Source organism: Planococcus citri, chromosome 2 (genome assembly GCF_950023065.1).
Source record: "Planococcus citri chromosome 2, ihPlaCitr1.1, whole genome shotgun sequence".
Taxonomy (NCBI): Eukaryota; Metazoa; Arthropoda; class Insecta; order Hemiptera; family Pseudococcidae; genus Planococcus; species Planococcus citri.
This window is the reverse complement of record NC_088678.1, coordinates 18739795-18753990: the sequence shown is the minus strand read 5'-3', so window position 1 is coordinate 18753990 and position 14196 is coordinate 18739795. Positions and strand designations below refer to the sequence as shown.

General features: G+C 34.8%; 1 protein-coding gene across 1 annotated transcript; it reads left to right on the top strand.

The window, feature by feature from the left end:
* The first annotated feature begins 519 nt into the window (after positions 1-519).
* LOC135834885 (uncharacterized) lies at positions 520-13877 on the top strand. Its single transcript, XM_065348863.1, has 3 exons — positions 520-673; positions 12306-12717; positions 12806-13877. The coding sequence occupies exons 1-3, from the start codon at positions 665-667 to the stop codon at positions 13177-13179; spliced, it is 795 nt and encodes a 264-aa protein (XP_065204935.1). The 5' UTR covers positions 520-664; the 3' UTR covers positions 13180-13877.
* The last annotated feature ends 319 nt before the right edge of the window (positions 13878-14196 follow it).

Sequence of the window (14196 nt, the reverse complement as noted above, 5' to 3'; positions counted from 1 at the left end):
TTAGAGAGACCTACGCTCAAAATTCCCAAATTTGGATCAAAGGCGGCGGAGGAGATTACTGCGGAGTAGGTAGATTTCGATGGTTCATGGACATTGGTATTTGGTACCCAGCTGGATGCCGAATATGCCGAATACACCGCACAAATATCAGCTAAGCAGGGGCCATCATCAATATTCAATACCGAAAAAAAAACATACCTTTTATTGATACAAAATTATGGCATAATGCGCCTACGCTTACGCATTTCACCGTCCCATCGCCCAGTAATTTTCCGGTTTCCGCGTTCCGCACTCTGCGGACTCATGAATTGATCCGGTTTGCGGTGCGTAGCCCACTCTGCTCGCATGTGCGATCATACTACATAGATACGCATCTTCAATCGTCTTATTTTCTTATATGCTTTTCTGGCTGTTTATGTACTACGAGTACTCGTCTTGCCCTTCTTTATGACGATGGACGGCGGCGGCATGGGGCACAAGAAGGCACATAATCGTACAGGAGTAATATATGATGCGCCTGAGCCAACCAATAGTCCAATACACAAGCTCATTTTGTGTATAAAAGACGATCTACGGGCCGGCCGTTCGATCACTGTTCGGCGTTTGACGTACCTTTCCAGTTCTAAAATTGTAGCTATAATCAAGTCGAGTAAAATCATTCAACATGCAATTCGTAAGTTTATTTTTTCAGTATATTTATTTTTTTATTTCAATTAATTTTATTCTTGATTCGTGCTTCATCTAATTGCTTATTTCAAAATCAACTAGATGGTTGATAAGTTATATAACTCGAAAAGTTGACCATCAATTGTCATTTCATGCCTGACTGAAATTGTCAAGATGTCATCAAGTTTTTCTGAAATTGTGTCCGAATCACATTTTTTTATTTCTGTTTTCAATTTGACAAAATTGTCAAGTCTCGTTTTGTCCAAAATTTTCAAAAAAAATCATTTTTCGATAAATAAAAGTCCTGTTTTTTGGCTTGAATTGTCAAAAAAAAGCCCAATGTTCTGTCAAAATTGCCAGATAATCGTGTTTTTTGCTTAAGTTTTTCAAAAAGTGTGAAAATTCCTATTAAGTATGTAAAAAAATCATTTTTTTGGCCAAAATTGCAAGTAGGTAATTTTTTTTCAAATCAAACTTTCCAATTTCAATTTTATTTTTTTTATTTGACTTTTTCCGAGTTCTTTTAGGTATTTTAATTTTTTTCTAGTTCTTCGAAAATAAAAACATTCTGGCTCCAAAAAATTCTGACTTGAATTTTTTTTTTTTATAATTTTTCAAAATGATTCTGTTTTTAAGTCAAAATTATCAAGTCTTATTTTTGCCGAAATTTTTCGCCAACTTTATGTCTTGTTTTTTGACCTGAATTGCCAAAAGAAAGGGTTCGATATTCTGCCAAATTTGCCAGAAATTCGTGTTTTTTAGCCCAAGTTTTTCAAAAAGTCTCATTTCTTGAAAAAAAAAAAAAAAAAAAAAAAAAACTAAAAAAGTTCGTTTTTTTGCTCAGAATGCCTCGAAAAATCCTATTATGTAGGTACATAAGAAAATCATTTTTTTTTAAAACCAAAATTGCAAGTAATTCTTTTTTTGAATTTTCTTGAATCAAACTTTGCAATTTTTCATTTTTATTTTTTAGTTTTAGTTTTCTTCGAAAATAAAAACATTTTCATTAGCTCCAGAAAATTCTGACCTAATTTTTTTTAAAAATAATTTTCCAACATAATTCTGTTTTTTAGTCAAAATTGTCAAGTTTTATTTTTACCAAAATTGTCAGAAAATATCATTTCTTGTCAAGTTTAAAGTCCTGTTTTTTGACCTAAATTGCCAAAAGAAAAAGTCCAATATTCTACCAAAATTTCCAGAATCATTTTTTTTTGTCCGAATTTTTCAAAAATTCACATTTCTTGAAAAAAAAACTACAGAAGTCTTTTTTTTGCTCAGATTTCCTCGGAAAATCATGCTACCTATGTCATAATAATTTTTTTTTGCCAAAATTGCAAATGATTTTTTTTTAATTTCTTGAGTCAAACTTTGCAAATAATTTGATATCGATCAAATTATTCAAAACCACTTGAAAAACAGTCCATAAAATTCTCTGCAACCAAATACAATTTTATCAAATTGTGATCAAATTGATCCCATTTTATAAAACAAATTTCATCAAAAGAAGTGTGATACAATCTTATGAAATTGTGATGAAATCGATCCAAATTTGTAAAATTAAGTACTTTCATTAAAATTGATATCGTTTGACACAATTCTATCAAAGTTTGACGAACTTGAGCCAATTTTATCCTAAAATTGATACAATTTTCTAGAATTATTACTTTCATCAAATTGATACAGTTTGACATAATTTGTATCAAAGTTCATTAAACATGATGAAACGATTTCCGACGATATACGTGACATATGTTTTTGAAAGTTTAACGTAAGTACTCTATTACTTTTTAAAAGTCGATCTGCTCTAATTCGAATTAAATCCCAGGTGACTTTTTTTCCCTACGTGTTCAATAGTTTGACACAATGTCAAGAATTCATTATAATTTTTTTCAAGCTCATAATGGAATTCAGACAAAATATGTATTGGAAAACCTATTCTTTTTTCAAGTTTTTGAAAGTCTTCCAAAATGTTATTGCGAATTTGAAAATCACTTTGAAAAAAAAAAAATCAAAATTTGATCCAATAAATAAGACATAAGAAACTGAGGTTTGTACATATTTTGTTTTCAATTTCTCGAGTCGATTAGTTGATGGTTTCAAACCGTTCAGAAGCTTCCGGCGGATTTTCCGATTCTTCAGATTGCCATAAAATGCCTCAAGTAGGGTAAAAATAAAATTCAGCACCAATTCCGATTCATGACTCTTTCGATCGATTGGTCCATAATTTTCGAATTCCCATTGTGCTGGTTCTAATCCAAAATTTTCGATTTTTTTCGATATCCAATCGCTGGAGAATATTTTGGATTTGAAACAGCATGAAGATATTTTGAAAATAGACGCCGAAATTGACCGAAAAGATCGCAAAGATAATAAATCCGAGTTTATAGGAACTGAATTCCATTTTTACCTGACCGAAAACGTTTTTTCAAGAACCGGAGAATCTGAAAATCCACTGGAGGCTCCAGAACGATACGAAACCATCACCGATCGACTTGAGGAAATAATTGAAAAATGATATAGCCTACATATAAACCAAATTAAACATTTTTTTCATGTGATTTTGATCAGTCCCCCTTCTCTCGTAAAAAGATGGGCCAAATGTGGTACTTCAACGTTCTAACGATGCTCTATCTTCTGACAAAATTTTTTGAATTTCGTCTACATAGACGTAGGTATAAGACCATCGTGCCAGGCCTAATGAAAGTTTTAATTTTAAATGGGGGGGGGGGAGGGTCGCTCTAACGTTAGGACTGCGGGTTCTCTATAAGCTGCTCCAACGATGCTCTATCCTCTCAAAAGGATACCTCCCTCCTCTCCTAAAATTGATAGGGAGAGGAGAGGAGCAAAATTCATCTTAACTAGGCGTAGTCCAGGTGAATAAGTTCTGACATAACATCGACATTCTAAGGTCCAAGATAAGCCGGTTTTGAAAGTTATTAACGTAAGTAAGTACTCCATTAATTTTTAAAAGTCGATCTACTTCAATTCGAATTTAAAATTCCAGGTGATTTTGTTCAACGTTTTTAAAAGTTTGAGACAATGTCACCTATAGGTACCTATAGATGTTTAGGTAGGTAATTGCATAATTTTACGACAGTTTACGACAGTGATCTCTATCTCAGTCGTTGACCAGATCAGGAAAAGATTTTGGCGGTTTGATATAACTTTACATACCACTCCCTACTTCATTATAAACGTCTCTTACATTTTTGTATTTTCAAAAAATCAGCACATCGCTGATATCTGAATTTATATCAACATACCTACTCGTATGAATAGGTAAATACTGGAAATCTGAATTTTTTTCTCCAGATAACAGATATGTAATTGGCATACGTATATAATCAGCTGACTCACGAGTATTTGTCGTATTAAAAGACACTTTCACGATGTTCGGTAATGGATAAATAAAGCGAAAGAATGATCAAAAAAAACTTACATCATCATCATCATCATCATCATCGGTGTCAATGAACTAAAGAGAACAAACCGTACTCGAATTCGACTTACACGTAGACAATTTGCGACACTATTGATAATAAAAAAGGAAAAATTGAAACCCTCGGGTTTTTCGCCATTTTCTGTCTTTTCTCTCTATATTATTTTCTTTGATCTTCGCTCTGACTCCGGTATACATGAATGTACAACAGATGCATCGCTCTTCACACATCTATGACTACAATTGTGTCGATGATGTTTCTAAAGGTCGTATTATCAAATTATTGTCATATTTGTCGTACGAGATATGTAATTACACGCGTTGTACTTTTGATATCCGATATAATTACGCTACCTATAACAAATCAAATCGAAAAAAAAGAAAGAAAATTCAATGTCGATCATCAGACTACATACTTATGAAAACTGCACGAAAGGAGAAGGGTAAATCGGTGATCAGTTCAACTGCCGGTAGAGCGAGGCGGCATGTATGAAGATACATATAAGTACGATGATCTATAGTCGGATGTTAGATGGCAATTTTTTCCTGTAACGCTCGATCGCTTCGTGTGTGGCGAATCGAATAATTTATCGAACTGATGTATTTAGTACAGTCATTTTAAATTTTTTATTCGGACTAAATCCTACAAAAGGTTTTTTTGCGGGATACTGTAGTGGAAGGGGTCCTATTTAACATACTAAAAGTCCCACCCCGTACCCCGCGTGCGTCGCGTGCTAGAGCGTGAAAAGTGTCCCGCCGCGGCGTTTTTTGCGATTTTCTCGCGAGGGTTTGATTTTACGTCGAAAATGGCTTTATTTTTGTGTTCTACGTCAAATTTCCGATCTATTGATATATCAACTGCCCTTCTACCCCCAAGGGGGGTGGGACCAGAACCATTCAAATGAGAGGGGTTTTCTAAAAAAAACAAAAAAGCTATCGGCGCATATGGGGGATGAAATGGTCCCGGAGAGTGTTCGAGTTGATACCAGCATGGAAGGTGGGTACCATCGAGAAACTTCCGCGTGAAAAATTTCAGATCCACGCCCCCTCCCCTTTTTGGGGAGCCCCCCTTTTCTGTAATTTCAATAACACTTTTCTCAGCCCCATTTCGACCGATTTTGAAAATTTTTCAGTATGTTATGTATATCCTTAGTAAGTATCCCCACAAAAATTTTCAACCCCCTCCCCTCATATTTACCCCTCAAAATGGCGTTTTTTTATATTTTTTATGCCTATTAACAATCAATATTGCGAGGTAAAATTTTGGAAACACGTTTTTTGGATGTATTTTCGGCCCCCAAACATCATATACTGTTTTAGAAATTTTTGCTTTGGTGCGCCGGGGTGAAAAATTAGATGAATGTGTTTTAGGGGGGTAGGGGGTGAAATGGGAATTTTGAAAAAAATAACTATTAACGAGTAGGGTGTCGTTTTCATATGATTCGATACCGCTGAGAACGAATATGACTTCAGATTTTCTGCTACACTCACCTAGCCCCCTCCAGAGCCCCTCAGCCCCCCTCAATTTTCACTATTTTGGAAATAAAGTTATTTTGATGAAATTGGTGTCGTTTTCATATGATTCGATACCACCGAGCACGAATATGACTTCGAATTTTCTGCTACACTCTCCTAGCCCACTCCAGAGCCCCTCAGCCCCCTCAATTTTCATTATTTTGGAAATAAAGTCATTTTCATATTTTGATTATCTCGCGAAATATCGCGTTTTTCGACAAAGTTGTTATTCAAAAAATGTTCTCATATAATTTCCTATAAGAATGGTTCTTATCATGTTTTTGAAAAAAACGCAATTTAAACTCCCAAAAATCGTAATTTTTATATGGCAGTTTCTATCGCGGTGCACATTCATTTTCTTATTCCATGGTACATAGCTGCACTCAACATGATGCATATTTGCGTTTTTATTTCGTCATTTCCATGTCTGGATGACGTTTTTCAAGAGATAGTGAAAATTGAGGTCGGGCTGAGGGCTGTGGAGAGAGCTAGGTGAGTGCAGCAGAAAATGTGAAGCCATATTCGTGCTCAGAAACATCGAATCATATGAAAACGACACCAAAATAACTTTATTTCCAAAACAGTGAAAATTGAGGGGGCTGAGGGACTCTGGAGTGGGTTAGGAGAGTGTAGCAGAAAATTCGAAGTCATATTCGTGCTCGGTGGTATCGAATCATATGAAAACGACACAAATTTCATCAAAATAACTTTATTTCCAAAATAGTGAAAATTGAGGGGGGCTGGGGGGCTCTGGAGGGGGCTAGGTGAGTGTAGCAGAAAATCTGAAGTCATATTCGTTCTCAGCGGTATCGAATCATATGAAAACGACACCCTACTCGTTAATAGTTATTTTTTTCAAAATTCCCATTTCACCCCCTACCCCCCTAAAACACATTCATCTAATTTTTCACCCCGGCGCACCAAAGCAAAAATTTCTAAAACAGTATATGATGTTTGGGGGCCGAAAATACATCCAAAAAACGTGTTTCCAAAATTTTACCTCGCAATATTGATTGTTAATAGGCATAAAAAATATAAAAAAACGCCATTTTGAGGGGTAAATATGAGGGGAGGGGGTTGAAAATTTTTGTGGGGATACTTACTAAGGATATACATAACATACTGAAAAATTTTCAAAATCGGTCGAAATGGGGCTGAGAAAAGTGTTATTGAAATTACAGAAAAGGGGGGCTCCCCAAAAAGGGGAGGGGGCGTGGATCTGAAATTTTTCACGCGGAAGTTTCTCGATGGTACCCACCTTCCATGCTGGTATCAACTCGAACACTCTCCGGGACCATTTCATCCCCCATATGCGCCGATAGCTTTTTTGTTTTTTTTAGAAAACCCCTCTCATTTGAATGGTTCTGGTCCCACCCCCCTTGGGGGTAGAAGGGCAGTTGATATATCAATAGATCGGAAATTTGACGTAGAACACAAAAATAAAGCCATTTTCGACGTAAAATCAAACCCTCGCGAGAAAATCGCAAAAAACGCCGCGGCGGGACACTTTTCACGCTCTAGCACGCGACGCACGCGGGGTACGGGGTGGGACTTTTAGTATGTTAAATAGGACCCCTTCCACTACAGTATCCCGCAAAAAAACCTTTTGTAGGATTTAGTCCGAATAAATCTTCCCATATCATCTAAAATTCCTGTACTAATTGTTGCGATTGAATTCGTACAACATTTATGGCCATATGGACATTGTCAACTGTTCAGAAAACGATACCGATACGTAAACGACAAATGAACTTACACCATTAAGTACTCTGAAAAAAAGTAGGTACATTAGGGTGAAAAGTCCCCCCTCCCCACCCCCCCCAAAAAAAACAAAGGTCGGATAATTTTGAGAAAATACAGTAGAGATCGTCATTTTCAGTTGGAAGTTGCTCAGAATTTTTTTTAGTTCCGGAGGTGCCCCTCGAGAGGAGATATGGGCTCCTAAAAAAAGACATTTTCAAAAAAATCGTAGTTTTTTCGCTCCTGTCACTAACCAACCTGTTTTGAGAAACATTGTCCGGATTCGAATTGAAATACCTATTCGATATTATGCATCGATCTGTGCTATGGCTGCCAAAATCTCAAGACCACTTTTTTAAACTGAGCGGGTGAAAATTTTCAAATCGTTAATTTTTGGGTATAAATTCGTGTTTTGAAAATTTTTCAAAATCGTCGATTTTTTGACATGGATATTTTTTTACTCCCGGGAGGGGAGGGGAGGGGAGGGGAGGGGAGGGGAGGGGAGGGGAGGGGGGTATCCATAATTTCCGTCACATCGATCTAAAGTAGGTATTTTGTCTGACTTTCATGAAAATTGAAATGAATTCTTCACATTATGTCAGACTTCTAAAAACTTTGAAAAAAATGACCAGTCTGTATAATATTTCAATGTTGTGTCAAACCTTAAAAAGCGTGGAAAAAATTTTAATAGAATAGACTTCTGAGAACTTTTGAATAAAAAAATGACCAATAACATTTAACATTATGAAAGAGAATGAAGCAAATTTGCGCAGATATTTGTATTACCTATGTCCAAGAAAGGAATAAATCAAGTGTAATGTGGAACTTTAAAAAATCACTTTCTGACATTTTAACCAATTTGTATAAGGACTTGTGAAAAAAATCAATGCAGTAAGCTTAGTGTATTTTGAGGTCTTTCTTCGATTACCCTGTTTTTCTGTTGGTACTCTCCTTGTGAATGCAAAAAACTTGACCATTTTTTTTCGTTCATCTCTAGGGATTATTATCAAGGTGTATGGCAAATAGGGCATCCTGCTAAAGCAGGACAAAGTAGGACAGCTTTCAGGACGTTTTTCCAAATGTTTCAATTTGGGGGAGAGGAGGATTTAAATTTATTTAAGTCAGAATTTGTCGTATCCCAAAGATTCCGTTATAAAATGAAACAAGCCATCAGCTATTCGTTGATTGCAAGATAGTTTTTGCATTTGCTTTCACCATAGGTACTTATTTGTCGATGGTTGCATTGGCTGCCAAGTTCACTATTGTCAACTTGAAGCTGATTTTTCATTTCTTGATCTTTTTTATGATTTATTAAGTAGAATGTGCCTACTACTTTTATTAAAATGAAGTCGAATAAAGTTCATTCAACTACATAAAACCATTCGTACAAGAATAAACATTCAATTATTTTTTTTCTTACTCTTAAATTTAAAAAGTTTTTACAGCTCAAAAATAGTAAATTTAATGACATTTTTAGCATATACATATCGAAAATTGTTGAGCTTCAAAAACTTTTCAAATTTTAGAGTAAGAAAAAAATGACCATAACAAAATTTGATTATTTTTTGACGTACTTGGTAATTCATTTCAACATTTTATTTTTTTCATCGCGATTTTTTGAAATTAAAAATCATTTGTAAATTGGCAAGTTCGACAAAAAGTCATAATAGGTAATATTGTAGATACATTTTTCAATGTACTACCGATTCCCATGGTCAAAATTGGATTTTGGGTCATGAGATTTTGAAAACGAATTTTGCCCCTTCAATTTTGAAGGTATTCCACACCTTCACATAATCCTTTTTCTTAGTCATACCAGGTTGTATCCAAATATGAAGTTTGTACCACCATCACTCCCCGGACACCCTGTATGTTGAAATACTATTAACTGATTGGCTATAAGTTGAAAATTACTCGATGACAAAGTGAAAACAACATAGTTTTTTCGCACATCGCGCAAAAACTACTCTCTAAATTTGAAACAGTCAAATGTCACTGCTTAGCAGACACGACATTTTGCCTTTTCAAAAGCAGTAGTTTTTGAATGCAAACCAGTAGAAAATCTACTGTCAAAATGATGTTTTACTGACCAATTCAGTAGATTTTCTACTGTTTTGCAGTCAAAAACTACTGCTTTTGAAATGGAAAAATGTCGTGACTGCTAAGCAGTAAAATTTAACTGTTTCAATTTTCAAATTTAGAGAGTAGGTATAAAAAAATATTTTTTCATTAGCAATTTTGGCGAAAAACAGTTTTTTGTTCTTTTTTTTTTTCTTTTGACATAGGTAACGGAATTTTCCAAGACAGCCTAAGCAGAAAAAAATAATAAGTACTTACTTTTTTTTCTAAGAAGTGGGACTTTTTGAAAACCTAGGACAAAAAAACCTGAATTTTTGGCAGAACATTGAACTTTTTTTTGCAATTCTGGCCAAAAAACAAGACTTTTATTGGGTGAAAAATGATATTTTCTTTACAATTCATTCCATAAAGTAATTTTGACAACAAGCCCATCAGCTAATCGCTGATTGCAAGATAGCTTTTGCATTTGCTTTCGCCATATCTATTGGTCAATGGATTTGAAATTTTGTTGAAAAATAGTAAATTTGCAAAAAATTTGAATTTGAACTATTTTATGTACCTATTAACTTTTTTTATCTACTTACATACAAATAAAAAGTCTCGCGTTTTTCTTAATCGTACTTGGTTGTTATCCAAAACTGAAGTATTGCCATTCACTCACCGGACACCTTGTATATTTAATTTTCAAAATTACTTATATACTTATTTCTTCACGTTTTGATGCAGCTATACTTGTGTATTAGTTTTCTCTTATCTCATCATCTATAATTTCTTTTCTCTGAAGTTCAAAAAATAATTTTCTCATAATTGATTTTTGATCAACGATTCTATTCAAAATAATCTGAATTTTGGTCAACTTTGAAAAAGTGAATTGAAAAAGTCTTTTATCTGTCACTGTGGTTAAAAAAGCAACGCGATATATACATTGATTTTTTTAAAAAAAACAAGTCATCGGTTATTCGCTGATTGCAAGACAGTTTTCGCATTTGCTTTCACCATATTGGTTGATGGTTCTGAAATTTTGTCAAGAAATTATCAATTTAAAAAAAAAAATCTAAATTTAAAAACCATTTATTTACCTACCTTTTTCATTTATTAATAAAAAGTCTCGTATATCTTTCCGCTTTTCACCTATACTTTTCACAATATCAGTAACAAAAACTTTATCTAACATTTGGTCAGTCCTTCGACGAAAAATCTAGCTTGATCTTTGTAGCTAATAGTATCAAAGCCGCACAATACATTCAGTTAACCCGAATAGTTCTGCAGTCATAATTTTAAAATTAATTAGTAATTTTTCAATGGTTTTTGAAATGATATTTGCTGATTGACTATTTATTGAAATACTGTTCGCTGATTTAACAAAAAATACGTTTTTACTCAAACACCGAAGGTAAAGAAATCTATACTTTTCGAATGTTCTGAAAAAAAAACAGGGGTTTCTCTGCAAAAATGAGAGTCTTTCACAATTTTGGCAAAAAACCAGAATACTCGAGTTTGAGAGTTGGGTCATACCGCATCAATTCGACCAAGAAGTGGTAAAATGGAGGTCGGCGAATTTTTTTTAATTTTTCTTGAGGGAAGACCTCCCGAAAGCACCTTTTTAAAGGCTGCTAGGGGTTATCAAAGTTTTCAGTGAACTTAAAATATCATTCATTTCAGCAGTGGATTACTCGATAACCGCGATACCTACGAAAATGGGATTTTTTCCAGTAGGTAGGGGTTTTGAAAGACTTTTTGGTGATATAAAAATCAGTGTTGCCACTTTTTTTCGTACGAAAAATTAGCTCGAAAAGTTTCAAAACGTAGTTTTCATATCGTTCTATATTATGGACAACTTTTCATGCTGAACAACATATTATAATGAATTGAGGTGGCATTATTTCGTAAAGTCGATTTTAAAAAATTGAAAGTTTGCAAAAAAATGCTACTTTTCAATTTAAAACATGAAAAAAGGTTTTGATTGGTGAAGTTGGCCCATTAGACCCCTATTATTTTTACGTATCCGTTGAAAAAGTTGAAAACCCCTTTCACTTGAATGAACTCATCACAAAAAAAATTAATTCAAAAAATGAACAAATTTTAATTTTTTTGCATCAACTTTTTCATGAAATACGTCAAAAAAAAGGTCAAAATAAGACAACTGAATAAATTTCAACTTTTTTTGATGTTTGGAATTGAAAATTGATTTTTTTCGAATTTTGATTTTTTCGTGATGAGTTTATTTTCATCAAGTGAAAGGAGTTTTTCAACTTTTTCAACGGATACGTGAAAATAGGGGTCAAATGGATCAACTTCACCAATCAAAACTTTTTTTCATATTTTAAATCAAAAAATCGCATTTTTCGCAAACTTTCAATTTTTTAAAAATCGACTTCACGAAATATTGCATCCAAATTTTTTAATACGTTGTTCAGCATAGAAATTTGTCCATAATATATATATTTTTTTAGAATTTTTGAGAGTCGGAACGATATGAAAACTACGTTTCGAGACTTTTTGAGCTAATTTTTTGTACGAAAAAAACTGGCAACACTGATTTTCATGATATCACCAAAAAGTCTTTCAAAACCACTGACTATTAGAAGATGTTCCATTTTGGTTTTGACAGCCCCTAGCAGCTCTTAAAAAAGGTTAGAGGGCTGCAATTTGTGCCATTGGTCATCCCTTTGGAAGATCTTTTCGCAGGAAAATTTTTAAAAAAAGTCGCTGACCTCCCTTACCACTTCTTTGTCAAATTGACGTGGAATGATCCAGCCTTGGAAAAAATAAAATTTAGCTATTAGCTACACTTTTGATCATTTACTTATTCCATGCTATACACCCGAAATTTACTTTAATCATTCCGTATCTGCTTACTCAACAGGTTTCAGCCACCGTCCTCCTGGCCATACTAATTTCCGGAATTAAAACCGAAGCAGAGCCGCTGACCGGCACATTAGGCGGACCAAACGCTTACAAAGACGGCAGCTTAGCTCACGATTACATCCAAGCTTTCCATCACGGCGGTCAACACCACAGTGTAGGTGGAGTAGGCAGCGGTGTCAGCGGTGGCGGTGTCTCTGACGGATCTTCCTCCTCAAGTGGTGCTATCGGACACCCCGTTTTAAGCTCGCAAATCCAAGATCAATCCGGCCTTGGTGTCGTACCCCAAGATCAAGCTTCTCACGGATCTGCTGTGCCACCTCATGTCGTCGGAGGTCCCATAGTTGCCGGACCATCGTACTATCCTCATAAATCAGAAGTCGCTGCCCTTCATCTTGGAGCCAGAGCCATCGGTAAGTCAGCAATTAAAGGATCATATTTCCATTGTAAGTCCAATACACCTGTATTTACCCAATATTAATCCAATTTTTTCTTCCACAGGTTCACCATTCCCATACTACCCATCATCGTCATACTATGGTAAAACGTACGCTTCACCTTACTACAGCCAATACCAACCAACCCCCTACCAAGGAGTATACCAATCGCCTCAATCCTTCTACCCATACCAATACTCAGCTTCACCATACACAGCTTCGGCCACCGGTGGATTCGGCGTCCAAGGCGCTGGAGGAGCTCTACCTTACTCAGCTACTCCCTACTCTTCGCCCGTAACTCCTTACTCGGCTTATCCTTACAATTACCCCTATATTCCGCAATACTACCCTGGATATCCTTCTGCTGCTGTTGCTGGTCCATCCGGTTCCTACTACCAGTCATCAGCTGCTGAAATCCAAAACGCCTCCAAACAGTAAAGCTCTCTCTGCCAAACTCTAACCCTGAACAATCCAAAATTCTCCTCAACCTGTTTGCTATAACGTCGCGTATCATGTGCCATACTTGAGTAATTATTCTCCTGGATCGACACAGAAATTTTAGATATTATAACTTAGGACCAAACTACCCATTTGCTCACTTCCATCGAGTACTTTCCCGCAACCAAATCGTTGGTAGGCATTGAATAGTACATCTACATACATAATATATCATTTATGTACCTATTCGACATTACCAACTTGTTTTCTTCAGTTTTTTCAAACATAAAACAATCGCAAAACTTACATAATTATAATTTTATTAGAACTATTTTGTACTATTTAACAAAAATAGAGATCTCTCGCATTTAGAATAAATAATACTCGTACGAGTACATTTATGTTTATTCTGCATTTTACTAATTTTATCCTTCTTCAAATGTGTCACATCACATTCTGATGGCTCAATTATTTACTTTAAGGATCTATAGTACTTAGGTACATTTATTGTTTTAATGAAAAAATACATACTTTTCCATTTACACAGGTAAGTTAATAAGTATGTGATTGTGAAAAAAATTCATTCTAATTTTCATCGATGTAAGAACCCATCTATTTATTTTAATTTTCGTTCATTTTTCTACTTCTTTTTTCTCTCATTCTCATTTCATCTTTTTTAATAAAACTTTGAAAAATTATCGACCTTTTTTTACAATTCCACAAAGGTTGTCTTCAATAAATAATATAAGGTAAGTAATATGACCTAAAAAAAACACACTCGAGGTGTATGGCTGAAAATCGGCTCAAAAGTGGCCTAACAGGTCGACAATAAGCCACAATTCGAATTTTTAACTAGGTACCTGAATTAATTTCCATACGCCATCTGGAAAAATTTCAAAATTCTGGAGAAATCAAAAATCTTGCTGGAAACTTAAGAATGTCCAGAAATGGTGAAATTGGCTTCGGAGGAGTTGATACTGATTTTAGAACTGGTAAAAATACATCACCAGCGAAAAT

Bases quoted from the DNA above. Each gene is read 5' to 3' on its own strand.
- LOC135834885 (XM_065348863.1), top strand. The intron at 12,718-12,805 runs GTAAGTCAGCAA...TTTCTTCCACAG, and splicing joins TCTTGGAGCCAGAGCCATCG to GTTCACCATTCCCATACTAC.